Source organism: Zosterops lateralis (genome assembly GCF_965231275.1).
Source record: "Zosterops lateralis genome assembly, chromosome: 1".
Taxonomy (NCBI): Eukaryota; Metazoa; Chordata; class Aves; order Passeriformes; family Zosteropidae; genus Zosterops; species Zosterops lateralis.
Genome location: NC_139762.1, coordinates 114,006,104 through 114,022,945, shown reverse-complemented (window position 1 = coordinate 114,022,945; position 16,842 = coordinate 114,006,104). Strand labels below are relative to the sequence as shown.

General features: G+C 41.4%; 1 protein-coding gene across 2 annotated transcripts in view; it reads left to right on the top strand.

The window, feature by feature from the left end:
* PLAG1 (PLAG1 zinc finger) overlaps positions 1 to 16,842 on the top strand; it is a 51,918-nt gene that overhangs the window by 29,173 nt on the left and 5,903 nt on the right. Inside the window, exons 2-3 of one of the 2 annotated variants that reach the window (XM_083861745.1) lie at positions 12,014 to 12,113; positions 15,996 to 16,354. In XM_083861745.1, the coding sequence (XP_083717871.1) occupies positions 16,113 to 16,354 (242 nt within the window). In that variant the 5' untranslated portion in view covers positions 12,014 to 12,113; positions 15,996 to 16,112. The remainder of the gene's footprint in view (positions 1 to 12,013; positions 12,114 to 15,995; positions 16,355 to 16,842) is intronic. The other variant, XM_083861746.1, reaches the window with a different exon arrangement.

Sequence of the window (16,842 nt, the reverse complement as noted above, 5' to 3'; positions counted from 1 at the left end):
TAACACTCCTGCTTGAAGCTTTTTGGTAGGTAACCTTGCAGTGCATTATCACAGTTTGCCTGTTGTCTTTATAAATGGGGTCCTTAAATCTCCCAGGAATTTCTTAGGGAGTGCTGTCCTTCAGCATAAGGACAGCTTGTTTCCCATGTATGCAGTTAAATATGTAATGTATATTTGTTTTTTCTTTAAAAACAAAACAAACAAAAACCCAACAAACAACCAAAAGCAGAACCCTTTATATTCAAATTTCCTATCCAACAGTTTCAAAAGCATTTCAAATTTTGAAACAATAGCAACCAACTTACCCCATTACATATCTCAGAAAAACCTACAACAGCTTATGTCATATGTGGAAGTGATTTGGAAAGCATCTTGCAGTTTTGAAGGGCACACGGTGAAAAGAAAAACTGGGAGAAAAGAATCATGAGGGAAGAAACTAGTTAGCAGTATTAAAATAGACTTTGTAATGAGTGGGGTGACTAGTAATATCTTTATTTTTTTCTGGTTTCTCTTAGCACATAAAAAAGATGGAGCCCATATGAACAGGGGAATTAGTAGTGAAAATATAGCCATCAGATTTCAGAAGTTAAGCAAAAGGTGGATCTGAACCTTGAAATTGTCAGCTCAGCAAAGGCAGTGGTGGAAGGGGGGGTTTCCTGGAGAACCCCCAGAAGATTGTGATGGATTATGCTTTTCTGGAAGGGGACAAGAAACAGGCAGTACAAAGGTGCTAAACCCGAACAGTTCTAACAAAACACTGGTCAAGCATTTTATCTCCAACACCCTGCAAAACGTAGGAGGTATTTCAGATTGAGATGCTATGTCAGTTGTGCTGAAATGTTTCCTGACTACTCTGATTCTTGCGTATACCATCTAGAGGAGCACTCTGTGCAAGACTTGATTTTTTTTTAAGGTCATTATTTTTCACTGAAAAATATTTGCCATCAGCTGAATCAGTAAATAAATTCATTTGTCTAAACACCTGTCTGAAAAACTAATTGAATGCGCAACTATTGTAAAATTCATCTCTTCACAACTTTTTAAAAATAAAATTAAACATACCTTTTTGATTGCAAATTTTTTGCTAGCCTAGAGCTACTTTCCCACAGGAGCTCAAGCATCTTTTTGGAGAGCACTTTAGAGGAAGACATTCTCTGGGATTCACAAAAGCATCTCTATTTCATGTTTCCATCTGCCCTCCAGGATTTTTTCCTATAACGTGCATGAAACATTGATGCATACCATACAGTCATAAGACTATTTTTATTCCATCTTTTTTGTCACCATCTTCCTTCCACCTTTCTGGAAGCCTGCCTACTAGCAGTGTGCAGCTGTTCAAGGCTAAGTCTTGCATGTGTTTTTCTCACATCACTTAATGTAGGCTTGAAATCAGGGAAGCAGAGTCTGAGTTGCTTTAAGAAAAGAGAGGAGCTTGTAAGAAGCCTGGTGTCTTAGACTGTGGAGAAAAAAAATTAAATTTCAGAACATGGGGGTCTTTCATCGTAGATCACCCAGTATTGTTGAATGCTTACTGTGGTAAACTGTGTCCAGCAAGACTGAGAAAGTTTTAAGCCAGTGTGTTTGCAGGTGGAGCTGGGAAAGAGTCGGGCAATGCATGTGCATTTACAACCTGCTTCTGTGACAGAAGCAGCAGGGAACCCTATCCCTGTCCCTTGACACGATGTGGAGAAAGCTCGTGCTACTGTCAGCCTTCCTGACTTGGTTGTCCTGCCAATAACAAGATGATTACCTTGTAATTTAATGGTGAAGTTGTTTGGTGACCACATTGTTACAACATTTCATCAGGCTGACAGGAGCTCCCAAAGTGGTTTTCTGTTGATGCAGCTCCAGGACAAAATTTCTGTGGACTGCTGGCAGATTCTGGCTTTGCTGCCTGAAACTGATCCAGTCGTTGCTGTGGGTCACCTGAATCCAAATATTGTCATCCAGGTGGCTATTCTGGATACTAACTGCCTGCCTTATCTCCCACTGCAGCGTTCAGTTGTGTAGCTCTAAATTATGCATGACTGCTTTTAGCTGTTCACTAATCTGGCATCAAATCTCAGAATTCTTACGCATTGAGGTGTGCATCCCAAATTGCATTGCACGGCATCGCAGTGCTCTGGAGCAGAATACTCAACATGCCAAATGGGAAATGGGAACAAATGAGGAGCTATGTACCTATCTCATTCACAAGGATGCTCCTGTAGCAACAGGGCTCGTGGAGGGCTTGTGGGAGCTCTGAGAAGTCACTCTAGTCAGAGTAAGCTGTTTAGGTGTGTGCTAACAGCATTGCACAAAGCTGGTACATGAACAGAGTCAGAAATACATTTGGTGTCTGTGCTGTGCAGCTTCAGAAAGGCTCACTGGCTACAGCTTTGAGGGATTTGCTTTGGTATTACCTTAAGTATTCTGCATTATTAGTTAACCTTCCCTAAGGCTTTTGTGTTTTAGCTTGTAAGGTCATTGATACCATCATCCAGCATCACGGTCGTAACAGTAGTAGCAAAAGCAATCATTGCTAAATGTAACACGTTCTATTTACTGTAAAGCTACAATATGTGAAGTATTTTCTTTTCAGATAGAACAGCAGTTCCTTTACTTCAGGTTCTATTGGAAGTGACTGCTTGGAAATTGATCACTCTTTCTTACTTGTTGCCTTTCTTTGAGGGCTGGAATAAGAGGCAGAGGAAACAGGACAACCAGGATCATCAGCATTTTAGTTGGAAGAGTTCCAATAAATAATATGGTTTAAAAAAATCCAAGGTTACAAAAAAAGTGATGTTAAACTCTGTCACAGCTTTTGCCCCCAAGCAATGTTGTTTTGGCAGTGTGACTCAGGGCAGGACTGGACTTCTGCTACAGGCTTTGCACTACTGCATGGTTGCCACCTATAGCCAGGATGGTGTGTTATGTAGTGGGGAGATTACCCTGTCTCTCAGTCACTTTATCTCTGTCCTGCATGAGTTGTCTTTTTTTTTCCCAAATTGATCTTCCCAACCATCTAGTGCAGCATCATGAGGGAAGTTAGCTCCTGTGAAAGGCCTTGTCCAAGCACAGTCCTTGCAGTTTTATGAAGTATTGAGATTTTTTTCAAACTCCAGCTTGCCCCTCTTATTTGAGCTTGTGTTAACTAGCAGGACTAGAGCACCAGAAACCCTTTTACTTGCATGATAGCTGAAACTGTTAAAAACATCTTTAGTTATGATTTGTTAGGTGACTGTCTCAAAAAGCAAAACTTGTAACACCTATCCAATGTATTTATGCTCCACAAGCTAATTACATTGCTAAATGGTACATGCTCAAATATTTAGGTTCAGAAAAATCTTCTGAAATGCAAGTATGGAAAATCATGGTTTTGAGGGTAGTCTGGGCCAGGCAGGCCTGTACTGGACAAATCTGAAATCTGTATTTGGTTGGTAGATGCTGTAATAAAGCATAGAATTGGTGGCCAACTGCATAGGAGTGATGATGTGAGAAGAGTCAAAGAAGCGTTGTGAGGAAGTCCTGTCCTGGGGAATTGGAGTCCTTGGGAGGCATCAACAAGAAGCAAAGATATTCCTATTCAAAAATAAAAGTGAACTTTATTAAAAACACTTTTTAAGGAAACTTAGATGATGTAAGAGGGGAGGTCTTTGCACAATTAAATTACAGTTTAAGAGGTACAATCAAAGGGTAGAAGTTCTCAGTTAAAGGATGGTCCCAGTTAAGTTCCACAGAGATCTGTGGAACGTACTCGTGAATGGTATCAGTAAGGGCATGAGCAGCTGGATGAAGAAGAGAGCTAGCTGTGAAGAACAATGTAAGGACATTAAACTGCTGAGAACTGTGCAACAAAATGGGCAATAAGATTCCATGTGGATAAATTATGATGATAGCTAAGAAGGATAAGTGGGCAGAACAATCTCCATTATATATTAGATTGTGAGTTTGAGCTGAGTATTACCATTGAGCAGTAAGATTTAGGAATTGTAATTGGTGATCCTGTGAGATCATGAACTCCTTGGTCACCAAAACACAGTCCAAATATTAGAGTAAAAATGTACAGAATAAATTTTGAAAATGTCATTACAAGAGTGTGTGTTTGAGTTGCCTCCAGGTGCGTATTTCTGGAGCCTTCAAAGGTTTACTGGAACTGGAAGAAGCTTAGAGAAGGTCAGTAATGATGATGAGCTACATGGAGTGGCTTCCTTTAAAGAACATTTCTGTAAATTGGGACCGTGGTCTCTGGGAAAGGAATTAATTGAGGGCAATGTTGTGGACATCTTCAGAAGAAGGAAGATGAAGACTAACCACTGCCTTTCAAAACAAAAGCATGCACAGTTAGGAGGGAAGGCAGATTCAGGGCCTTCAAAAAGAAGAGGTTCTCCATTAAATTGGCAGTGGAGAGACCTGTGGGATGACTTGTCAAACATATGTTGTAGATATTATAAAAAATTACATAGTTTCCATGAGAATTGTGGACTATTGCTTGGAAGGGTGTTGGGCTCAAAGTTGCTAAACAGAAACCACATATGGTTCAGAAATTCCTCGCCATCAAAGGAGGGAGTGGTCTGAGGAGAATCAGAGAAATATCACACATTGGTGACCTGTTCTGTACTTTTGGCTGTTACTGAAGATAGATGATATTACTGGCCTAGATGTACTGTCTGCACACTCACACTTATTTTAATGTGTCTTGTGACAAAAGAAAATACTTTTCCTTAAAAAATAGCAGATTAGTTCCTGACCATATTAGAGTATAATCTCATGCACCTTTAGGTTGTGTTTGTGCTTGCATGTGCATCTACAGGATTTGCTTTTGTATTGTATTATAAAAATAGTATGGGCCTATATGCAGATTAAATAGTAACCGAAGTTTGTTTTCACAAAAGCATCATCACTTTAAAAACGGGTGCAGATTGTTCTTGAGGAGGAGGGGTGGTGATGGTGGTGGTGATGTGATTCCAAAACACATGAAAACACTTCAGCAGGTTTTAAAAATTCTAGCAAGTAATTACACTAACAGTGTTATTTGTATCACAGTCTCTCCAAAGTTTTTGGAAAAACATCTATGCAGTGCTATAGAGATTCTTAAAAATTCCATAAAACCACAATCATCAGATGGGTTAACTCTAGGCAGCTCTTGTTTCCTTTAATTTAGTATATAACCAGGAATCCTTTGGAACATTTAGTAACCAAAACTGAGCTCTCAAGATTTAAAGTGGACCTAAGTAATCTGAAACATGGAAAGCCCACAAAGAGATGCTGAATGGTATTGTGATTTTTTTTTCTTTTTTTTTCTTTTTTTTTTTTTTGCTATAAATTACAGACTATTAGGTCATGCTAAAATAAACATTAGTAAGTTCATGTTCTACTTTTCCAGAAACTTAAGGGGAAAGAAAAAGGCAGCATGATAGAATTTTTCTTCTGTATTCTGAAAAAAAAAAAAGTTATGTAATGCTCTTTCTAGTGTAGCATATTATAAGAATGAGTTACTTTCTAAAATTAAAAAGCTGGTTGTCCAAATTTCATGACTGTAGTACAGCTCTCAGAATTGCATAGAATTATGACCATGAAAAAAACCATATTAAACTTAACAGTCATATCTATATAAATACCTATATTTTGTATGATGGTTACTGTCCCACAGGAATCTAGTGGGTATTTTCCTCCAAGTGCTTGCTTTATTAATGAATAAAAGATATGTATATTTAACAGATGTTTACTACTGAAATCTGTATTTTTACTGCCCACAAGAAATGAAATGTGTTTAATAATTTTAGTGCATTTATTTCCATTGCTACCCAAATTTCATACTGGTTTGAAGAGATTGGGATTTTTTTTTCTGCTCAACTGCCTGCAGTTTCTGTAGGTTTCTCTGTTTTGTAGATGTTAGAAAAAACTTAAACAAACAAACAAAAAAACCCCAAACCAGCAAAGCCTTAAATAAAATCTAGTATTAATGAATCTTGTATTTTTCTATCTTCTATATTATATTCTTTGCAGCATAATCATAATTCTGCACACAGTAGATATTAGTAATGTGCTTGTCACTAACAGCAGATTACAATGGTTGCCTGCTTTTAGTTTCAGTGGTTATGTTATTTCATTGTGTTCTAGATGTTAGGCTGTTTCCCTGAGGGGTGAACTCTTATGTGTTATTATCTCTAAGTCATTCTTATGTTTATATCTAAGATCGCTGGAGAGATATTTTCGCTGTTTTGCCCACATTATTCCATTTTCCTGCAGCAGCTTTCGCAGGCAGTTCTCCTGCTGCATGCCTGGATTTGGTGGTGCGTTCCTGCAGCCTGTGCATGCTCTCGCTCCTGTCCTACCATGCTCCCTCAGCCACCCCTCTACAACTGTAGGCTAGAGCTTGAATCCTTGGAGCAGGATTTCCCTGAATTGAGCTGTGTGCTATAAGCGGGTCCTGAAGTTCAAGATAATATAAATACAGCCTTGTGTATATTTTTTAAAAACCCACACAGCAAAACTGTCTGTTCTTTTGTGATTAGTTTGCGTATGTGTGCGTGCTCCCTTTACATGAAGCACCACTGTACCATAGAGCCAGTGCTTACATCTTTGAATAGTTACTTGCAGTAACTGTTGTCTGAAAATGCAGAAGGCCAAGTGGCATCACCCACCTCTCAATGCCATCTTGTCCCACTGGGGTCTCAGTGTTGGACCCCAGTCTTTTCATGTTTATCTGTCAGCTTATGAGAAGAAGAGCTGTAAAACCCTGGCTGATTCCCAGCTGCTCTCAGGTAGGGTACCCGCCAGCTCTCCCCTCTCACTGCCTGCCATACAAAAGGCCAAAGTGCCAGAGACAGGGCTCTGGGGGCCGAGATCTGTCCCTCCTGCCATTTGGCAGTGCCTTATTTTTAGACAGTTGTGCCAGGTGTCTGTACATGTTGCTTGCTGTTCAATCTCTTCCAAATTACACAAAAAACCAGACAGAAAATTAAATTCCACTTTGTGAAAGTGCAGGTGTGAGCCTCTCCTGGCCTAGTCAGACTTCATGGCCAAGTTCACTTTCTGGTTGCCTCACCCTAGCAGTGCCCATTCTTCCTTCTTTCTGTCCTCCAGCATCAATGCCTCAGCTTGAGTTTCCAGATGTAGAACCACAGAAGGACCTTCATTGCCCCTTCCCCCTCCACCTGTATTCAGCCAAGAACAAATGGGGGAGGATCAACATCTTCCTACCAAAGTCAGGATTCTCTTTCTAAATGTGGGCAAAGGTGAGTAGGCTCCCTCAGCTGTCTCTTTTAAAAAGTGACATGCTGTTCAAATAAATGCAGATCAAATGGCCTGCCAAGCACAAGCAGGGATGTAGATCCTGAATCAGTCAGATGACTTGATTTTAATTCAGCTTGGAGAAAGGCACCCCTAAAGTCATCAATGCCCCCACATCTTTGCATGGTTTTTTTCTTACCTGCTTGACTGTTCCATTGGGATCAGCTTCTCCATCTGAGATCTTCCCTTATGGAAAGTTAGTTCTCTCTGAGAGGGTCCTCGGAAAGCCACAGGTGGCAAGCTGAATCTTCTGCTCCCTGCAGCTACTCTGAGTTGAAGCTTCTCCTGCAAAAAATCCAGTGTTTTTCTACAGAGCCAGTCAGACCTCCTGCTCTCTCTCGGAGGCCTGTACAGGTGTGCAGTAGGCACGTTGATCCTTGTTGATCCAGGAAGGGTGTCTGAGCCTTGCAGGGCTGCAGGTCCCAGCATGCTGTCCTGGAGCAATGCAGGCACTTTGCCACTTCTGCCCTCAGCCCCTTCCATCAGCTATATCAGCATGAGGATTCAATCTGCTCCCCCACAAAATGGAACTGCCTAGTGAGAGGCTTATGTGTAAGCCCCCAGCTCAGGGAAAGCCAGAGAAGGGTACATGGTTGCCTTAATGTGGGTTAGATTCCTTCATTTTCAGGAGGTCTAGCAGCATTTTTGCCATTTTAAGAGCCCCAAGTGGAGGGGATGAAGTTTGTAGTTGGATTCATAGAATAGTTTGAGTTGGAAGTACCAGCCCTCATGCCATGGGCAGGGAGACCTTCCACTAGACCAGGTTGTTCAAAGCTCCATCCAACCTGTCCCCTTGAACCCTTCTGGGATGGGGCATCCACAGCTTCTCTGGGCAACTTCCAGTAACTGCCTCTCTACAAACAGAGGTGCTGTCTCACAGTCATTTTGGCTATTCTGAGCCACAGTGAGTGGCTACATCAGCTGTCTCTTGCTCATGATTTCACCAACTCCGCTCCCCCAGCTATTGCTCCAACAGAGTAGATTTCACTTGTCAGTACTTTTTAATCAGGTGGCTGCTTGTCAGTGCTTTTTAGGCTGTTAGTCACCTGGTACAGAAAAGAGGAAAAATCATTACTTACGCTACGATAATGCTGGCTCCTCCAGGTACATGGGCAATAGAGGCACCAAAAGTCTCTATTGTCCTTTACTCTGAGTGGGTCTTTATTGTTGGTAAACCTGAGAGAGAGTGGACTGGGGCATCCTGAGATTAGTTTGCTCCATTACCACCCTGAGCAGCAGCAGCTCCTTGCTTTCTTGGGTTGCATTTGTTCATCCTCTTTCTTCCTCAACTAGGATGTCAGTCGGTGTTTCAGCTTTCCAAACCTCACACCACAATTCCAGCTAGGATGTCTACTCTTGCCCATGTATTTCTCTCCCATGCCCCTGCTGCCATTTATCAATCACAGCAAACCTTGCTGGCTCAAGTCACGTCAGCACCTAAACCCCTGAGGTGGGAGCACAGTTTGGGAGCAGCAGGAGAGAGGGAGGTTGCCACTTGCCAAAGCAGTGTGTTGATGGCAGTGGCATGTGTGATTGGATTTGTGCCGCAGTGTGAGTGAGGAGCAGAGGTGGGAGCTGCCACTGCTGCTGGCTGTGCTAGGTGGGGCAGTGGTAAGTGTGGCACTGCTGGGGAGTCCTTGACTTGTGTGGAGCTGGGAGGGTTCACAGGCACAGCCTGGATGGACATAACTGACTTCAGAGGACTTGGTCCTGTCCGTGTGAGTACGTGCTCACCTGGGATCTGTGCAGACAGCACTTCTTAAAGAATCACGGTTTCCCTAGGGTAAGTAAACACTTTCCATTTTGTTTCCTTAAATATTTAAAACCCACAATGACTCTAATGCTATTAACTCCTTACTGAGTTCTCCTGTTATTATGATTCTAATATTTCTAGGACCCTTCCTTTGGCTTAAAACTGATTGATTTCAGGAATTGAAACTAAATTTGCCGTTTTATATAAAAGGCAAAATGACAAATACTGTATTCTCAGTACTGTGTTCTCATTATGGCTTTTTTATTTTGAAAGAAAATAACCATGGAACTGTTGTTTTCCTTTAGTGTGCTTGAACCCTCTTAAGTATGCAATGCAAGTTAGGAGGAGGATTATTGGTTATATTTTTGTATTGTCTTCATTATCCTTTTAGTTGAGATAGCAAATGTTTTAAAATATTTTCAAGTGTAACTATTTTATCAGATTTTCAGATAGGAATTGTGAATTTGGAAAAAAGGAAGTGTTATTCTTTCTAATAATAAAAGGGATTTGATTTTTTTTTTTAATTTATATTTTATATTACTTATCTTCCACATAAGGGTTTTGGGGCACTTTTTTTTGGTTGAAATTCAAATATTATCTAATCTGGAATTGTCAGGGTGTTTGGAGACTTAGCAAAATCAGTGCTTCACAAATTCTGGAAGATATGGTAAATTGTAAGAATTCTAAGAATTCTGACAGAGAAGTCATGTTTTGTTACTAGCACCCAAGTGGGCTTTGGGCACACGCATGGGACAATGCATTTTGCAGTGTGATGCTTCTCTGCTTCATGTGGAGAATACTTTGAACTTAGTTGCTCATTGAAAAATCTTCCAACCTCATCTAGGTGAAAAGCTTAATAACACTATGACTATAAGCAGTTACAAGGAGAACAGTACATCTTTGTTCAGTATTATGCCTCAGACATTTTCTGACACCAAAAGGTTCTGAGAAGAGTGGTCTGGAAATCAGTATTATAATGGACAACTTTTGTCTTCTGTGCATAAGGAAAGATCTTTTATCCAATAGCATGTTTATTGTTGCAAAGCATAGGAATTATTTTATCTTTTCACTTAATCCTGTCAAATGGAGTAAATGTTTTCATTATTCATACAAATGTAGCCCCTTCTGTGTGTATGTTGTTGAGCTCTTTATGTAGTAATGGCCCTGTAGAAATTGAGATCCCACTAATTGTAGGTGTAGCATTGTCCTCACCTGGATCCACTGCATTGTGATTTTGCTGTATTCATAAGGTAATGAATGAATGGGAATAACTGAGTGTCCTCCTTCATTCTCCTCAGCATTTTAGCTACATCTTATGTTTGTCTTGTTTATTAACTTGTTCCAGTTGCTTCATTTCCCCCTGGTTCCATAGTTCTTCCATGTCTCTAGTGGCCTGTCTCTGAGGGCATCTGCTTTTTGCTAGTGGCTTTAGATGTGTGGTGAGCACTGAGGACTATAAACATTTAAGAGAAAATATTAAATGCCACTGAGAGGACTATAATATTTTAACAGGATTTGTTGGGGTCTTTTCTCCAAAGAGGAAATAGTCTGTAAATGCAAATAGTGAAGGAGCTAAGTCCATGAGGACTTAGTCCATTACATCTATGTGTCTGTCTTAAATATTGTCTGCTTAACAATAGTAGTACGTTAGTAGAAACATCTGGGGAATGAAACTCTTCCTTTGTGACACTGGAAGATGTTGAGATGGACGTTGCAGGGGAATGGATTTATAAGGGTCTTGCTGAGAGAGGAGGTAAGGAGTCATCAGTGTTTTCTCCCTTAAACCAGGTGATTTGGGGACCCCAAAAAGTGAAGGTGAGGCTTGTGCTCATTGAAAACAGAACTTTTTCTTTGAGTACTGGAGATGTTTCTGTCTCCTGCCTGTATGTATAAAGCCCCACATAAATGTTCCTCAGCCATCAGAGAGCTTCAGTTGGTTGCTCTGAGACACTTCTGACATTAATAGATGTTTAGGGACACCTGTTTGCTCACATTCATGCTCACCAACAGAGGATGCTGTGCAGAGCTGAATTTGGTATCAAAAGAAAGAATGATTTCTGGAATGCATGGGAAGCCAGAAGGGAAAATGTTTTGTGTAGGGGGAAATGTTACATTGCGAAAGGGCTCCTGCCAAACAGCTTCAGCCTGCTGTGGGGTATGAGCACTGTATAGGGCTTTGCCCTTACAGATCTGGAAGAATTGGACAGGATAAACCTCCCCATTACAATGAGGCACTGAACATGTTTTCTGTGTATACCTGTGTCACCCAGGAGGCCTTCTAGCAAGAAAAGGAAGACTTGCTGCAAATTTGCAAAAGGATGATGGCAGGGGAAAGGGAGATATAAGGGAAATTCCAAAAAGGCCCTCTCAGTTTGCTCAGGCATACCTAGACTTGCCCTGCTTTGGGATTTACCTGTAGCATGTTCATCATTAAGAGGTTTTATTATTTTTTTTAAATTAATTTTATTTTCCTTTGCAGGTCACCCTTTAAGCTGCTATTTCCTGTATAATTAAGCAGAATGAAGGCATTAGGTTCTAGTAAAGTTGGGCCTAATCCAGAATCTTCTCTTATTCAGTCCTTTCTGAGTAAGAAACTCAAGTCTGGGCCCAGCATTTCACATGTTTTGCTGTTACATCTAAATTATTTGTGGTCTGTGGATTTTTATTTTTATTTTTTAACTTTATGAAAACTTCTTTGCTTTTGTCTAATTTTATCTCTTTATGTGTCACTGTCCAGCATAGCATTAGTTGAAATTATGTAAGTATACTGCAAATTGAAGTGCAAAATTGCTACTGATAATGCAAGAATGATTCCTGCAGTTTATAATTAACAGTACAGTATATAATGTTCTGTGCATGGGTTGGATCTGTCCCTTTTAACTTTTCCTTTCCGATTCTTTCCAATCCCTGGTCTTGCCGCATCACAGCCTTTATGAATGCACTGGTTTCGCTGGAGTCTAGTCCATTGTTCCTTTTGTTTTTCAGACCAGTAAAAATGGGAAGTACTGGATTCTGGTTTCCTCCAAGAAGAGTCAGCGGGACTGGTTAAGACCAAAATCTGAGGACTTTAGTGGGCAAACATCAGGTGTGCATTGAACAGAGGCTGTTTTAATCCTGTTTTAAGTATATGCTTCTTTAAAAATAGTATTATATATAAGCTTTTGTGTAACGTGTTTGTTATATTTGATATAACATATCAAATTATATAATATAATTATTATTATTATATAATTATATCATATAATTATTCATCCTGCAGTTGTGAAAGCACCAGTAAGAATGTGGATTTTAAGTGATAATATGTTGAGACACAAGCAGGCAATATTACTCGTAAAATTCTTTCAGCTGGTCTTTGGAAAATTTAATATTTGAGGATCAGTGGTTTTTTAAAGTTTTATCTCCATTGCTCAGTCTATATATCCACACCCAAAAAGACGAAAAAAAAAGTGGTTATTTGCTATTCAGAGATCAATACTGACATTCTTAATTGCCTCACTTATTGAGAAGTGGTACAGAGATAATAGTGCATACATGTTTTTTAATAAAACACTGTCATTGTCAAAGATTGGATCGACACTATATTTGTTTTAATGATGCATTTTTAAGGACACTTAAACACAGTTCAAAGTCAGCTTAATTAGTTTTGATGGTAGAGGAACAAAACCCAAATTCTTTATCCCTGTGAATATTGTGACTGCTACAGTAGCTAGGTTCCCTGAAGTCTTGGGCAAGATAACAGTAATGGTATATTGGCCTGAATATAGGATGGTCTCCAGCCTGAGGTGTGATCTTTGCACTGAGAAAAGGAGTGAGAAGTTGTCCTAATTTGTTAAGCCTAATATGCTGTTTCATAACAAAGGTTGCTTCTGACATCACATCACATTCTGCAGAGCACCCTTTTGCATGGCCTCATATTCTGCATCTCCCCAGATTGATGCATGTTCAGTTCCTCCCCACCCACCCCAGTGATACCAGCTCACCCCTATCCTCATGTCCTTAGATATTCCCAATGCCTATGCAGCACTCCCTGAGCCTCCCTAGCCCTACACCCCCATCCTGGTTGTGTCCAGTCTCCCTCCCTGTGGTGGCTCATCCTCCTTCCCTGTTCCTTTCCTGCTCCTTTCCTGCTGTCCCCGCTTCTCTTGTCACTGTCTGGGCACAGAGTCCACTTGCTGCTCAGCTCTGGACCCAGCATGGCTGAAGTAGCGCCACTGTCGTGGAGCAGAGTGTGGAGGCTGTTCTCTTGCCTTTTCTGCTAATCCTGCCTGCCCTGTCTCAGGCTAGGTATGGGTTTGGCAGAGGGGCCAGAGGGGCTGGATCCCTTGTACCCCGTTGGGGCTGTAAGTGTGCCCTGGCCATGCAGTGAGGGCTGTGACTGCTGTGCTCTCAGTTCTGTGTGGTGGGTCTCATGCAGGTGCCTGTGTGGTATAAAAGTATCCTGTGCAAGTGTAGGTCAGGTTGAATTTTTTTTCTCCCCCCTGAACTTCATTTGTCAGGAGAGATTAGACTAAAACAAAATTTCATTCTACATTCAGGCCAATATGTATTGAAGACCACTGTGCTCATTAACAGAAGAACAGAATTATTTTATTACTGGATTCTGAATAAAGCCTATATTAAAAAAAAACAACACAACCTTTCAGTCAACAGATATATCACAACTTTGATTTGAATCAGATTCTCCTTTTGATTACATTGATGACTTCATTCAAGTCTTTGGAACTGGTCTTCATTTGCTTTTACTGAAGAAAAGTATTGCTTGTAGGTCTCCAAACAGTGGTTCCTTATGAACTAGAATTAGTAAACTAGAATGTTGATTACGAGACAGAAAATAAAATTAAACTAATATTTTGAAGACCGGTGCATTTTCCCTCGTGTGGAATTGATGTCTCCAGGCTTCATCCACGAGTGGGAATGAATTTGAGACAAATCTGAAATCAAGAGAATCTTTAAAGAAAGCCTTTTCTGTCACTAGGTATCTTTAAAAGAAATTAGTGTTTCCTTATAAAATTTAGGGGAATAAGGTGGTCCTGCGAAACTGCTTGTTTAAAGGAGGTAGCATAGTTTAACCCATCATTCAAGGACTTCAGGGTTAAAAGGAAGCAGATTTCCATCTTGGTGTGCCAGTACTTCTCTCTGCCTTTAAAGACAAGGGAAAATGGGGAGGAGGGAGGAAAAGGCTTAGACAACAACATACTCTGTATATGCATTGCAAATGGAGGTCTCAGTCTGAGGCTTTCTTAAAATGCAGGTATTAAAGAGGCACTTCCCCTTCTTCCTCTCCCTGCTTCTCCTGTCCTGCCATGCATTGAGGAAAACCCAGGCTTTCCTTCCTCCTTGCTTTCTTCCAGGACTATGCTGGGGCACTTGCAATGACCGTGTAGTTTTCCCCCCGGCACACCTGGGCGCTGCTCTCCACTCCTCTCTGGAGCAGTTGTCTCCCTCCATCTCTGCTGAGCCTCAGCAGGGCTGAGAGGAGAGCTAAGGCCGGAGCTCCCTTCCAGCTCCCCGGCCTCATTCACTGCCAGCAGGGAAGAGCCCGGTTTGTTTTCCAGGGAGGTGGAGTTGGGCTGGAGCAGCTGCAGCCTGGTGGTGCCTGCCCGGCTCCAGCTGCCCATCTCCACCTGTCCCAGCAGCTGCGGCTTTCCCAGCCCTGCTGCCGGGGCTGTGGCGCTGTCCGGCCCCTGCCCCGCCCCGGTGCCGCCCAGCCCGGCCGCCTTTTGTGCAGCTGCCCCGGCTGGGACCGGAGGGGACAGCAGCTGCCAGCCACAACACCGGGGCTGGGGGTGGGTGGTGGTGCTTTCAAGGGAGGAAGGCTAAATTTTGAGGCTTTCCAGCCCTCCCAAATGCTTGCATTCAGTGCTGTCCTGCTGTCCTCCTTGTCCCCGCTGCTGCAGACCTCATGCTCCACCCTTGCCACTATGGGTAGCACAGGATTTTGGTATCTATAGTAGCAGTTGTGCTCCAAGGATGAAGCGAAGCTGTCAGCAACCGCTGACAAAGGAGCGCTGTTGAGTGCCCTGTGATGGCAGGTGCCCAGTTGCCACTATATGATACCAGATGACGAATTTAAAGTTTCTCACGCACAAGTCAGACACAAGGATCACGTCATGCACCTCCTGACAGTGAAAGCCTCTGCTTTAGTTCACATTTTACTATGCCACAGGGGCAGGACTTGGAGCCTCCATCCTGAGCTAACCCGAGTCTGAATGTTTACAGCGTTCACGTCTCACAGGGTAGCCTGAGGAAGCTGGCGGTCTCCAGCACTGTGCTGATAAAACCCTTATCTGTCTAATCTAACTCTAATCCATGAGACTTCTGTCATTCATAGACCAAGTCTCTGTTAGCAGGATATGAGGTTTACAGGAGAATTTCACCTGGTGTTAGGCATCCCTGACAGCTCATGCGTTTTGCTAGACTAGATGCATAGGTGTGCAGTAATCATGGGGAAGGAGGTATATCCAAAAGGGAACCCGAGCTTTGCCCTCCATAGTGTCAGCATGGGTACTGCCACATTTTGTGCAGGTTTTCAAACATTTTGAGGCTTACAGACTTTCACTTTGATAGTTGTGTGTGTGTCTGTGTGTGTGCATGTGTGCATGGGGATGTCTGTGCAAAACAGGCGCGGCGGTAATTCCTTTGAAATTGGAAGCTGCCAAAAAGTGCTTGGGTAGGTAGGCTCTTTGCCTGATAACTCCCTTAATCTGACAGAAACTTTGCTGTTCTCCATCAGTGCTTGAGGGGAAGGTTGTGAGGTGTGATTTCAGGGCATATGTGGATCTGTTCATCCTGAGCAATGCGTTTTAAGAGTTGCAGCAAATAGTATAAAGAAAAACCTGTAGGTATTACATTAGACCAGCTGAACCTAACTTTATTTTTAAGTTTTATTCAGAAGCATCACATAGCAAGTAAACTTCAAAATCTAAGTTTAGTTACAAACTAGTTGTTTCTTATTTTTTTTTTCCAGTCCCCTTTTGCTTTCTTTTACGACCACATGAAACTTGAGAAGCCATCTAAAGCTAAATCATTTAGTGGAGTTGGGCAATTCCCAAGTGTCCAACAAGAAGGCCTGGTTTAGGCTGCGATGGCCACTGTCATTCCTGGTGATTTGTCAGAAGTAAGAGATACCCAGAAAGTCCCTTCAGGGAAACGTAAGCGTGGTGAAACCAAACCAAGAAAAAACTTTCCTTGCCAACTGTGTGACAAGGCCTTTAACAGTGTTGAGAAATTAAAGGTTCACTCATACTCTCACACAGGAGAGAGGCCCTACAAGTGCACACAACAAGACTGCACCAAGGCCTTTGTTTCTAAGTACAAATTACTAAGGTATTAAACTCTATTTATCTTTCAGATTATATTATCTATTTTATGTTGGCCGTGTTAAGCCGTGTAAAAGTATATATTTCTGTACGCCTTCAGCTGATTGCAGAGAGGATGTGTTAATTAAAGTAGCCATTGGATTGTTTCTAGAATTCTAAATTACCTAAGTTTGCAAGCTAATGTCTTTGATTTTGTTTCTTAATTTGTTTTCTGCTTTTGTTTTCTGTTTGTTTTTGTTTTGTTTTGTTTTGTTTTTAATGAGCGTAGAATTTTCATTTGTATAAGGAATTGTCACAAGAAAAAGAGTTTGGACTGAAAGGTCTTTGGCTATGGACTTTTACACAAGTACTTTCATACTTGCCCATATACCCCTGTTACAGTAGCTAAAACCCACCAAAACTAAAGTGTCAATTTAAGAGAAATGGCTCGCGTTTTGCTATATTTAAATTTGTCAAACTGTCTTTGTAGTGTCATGCTTTCAGTTAAAAGGTTCT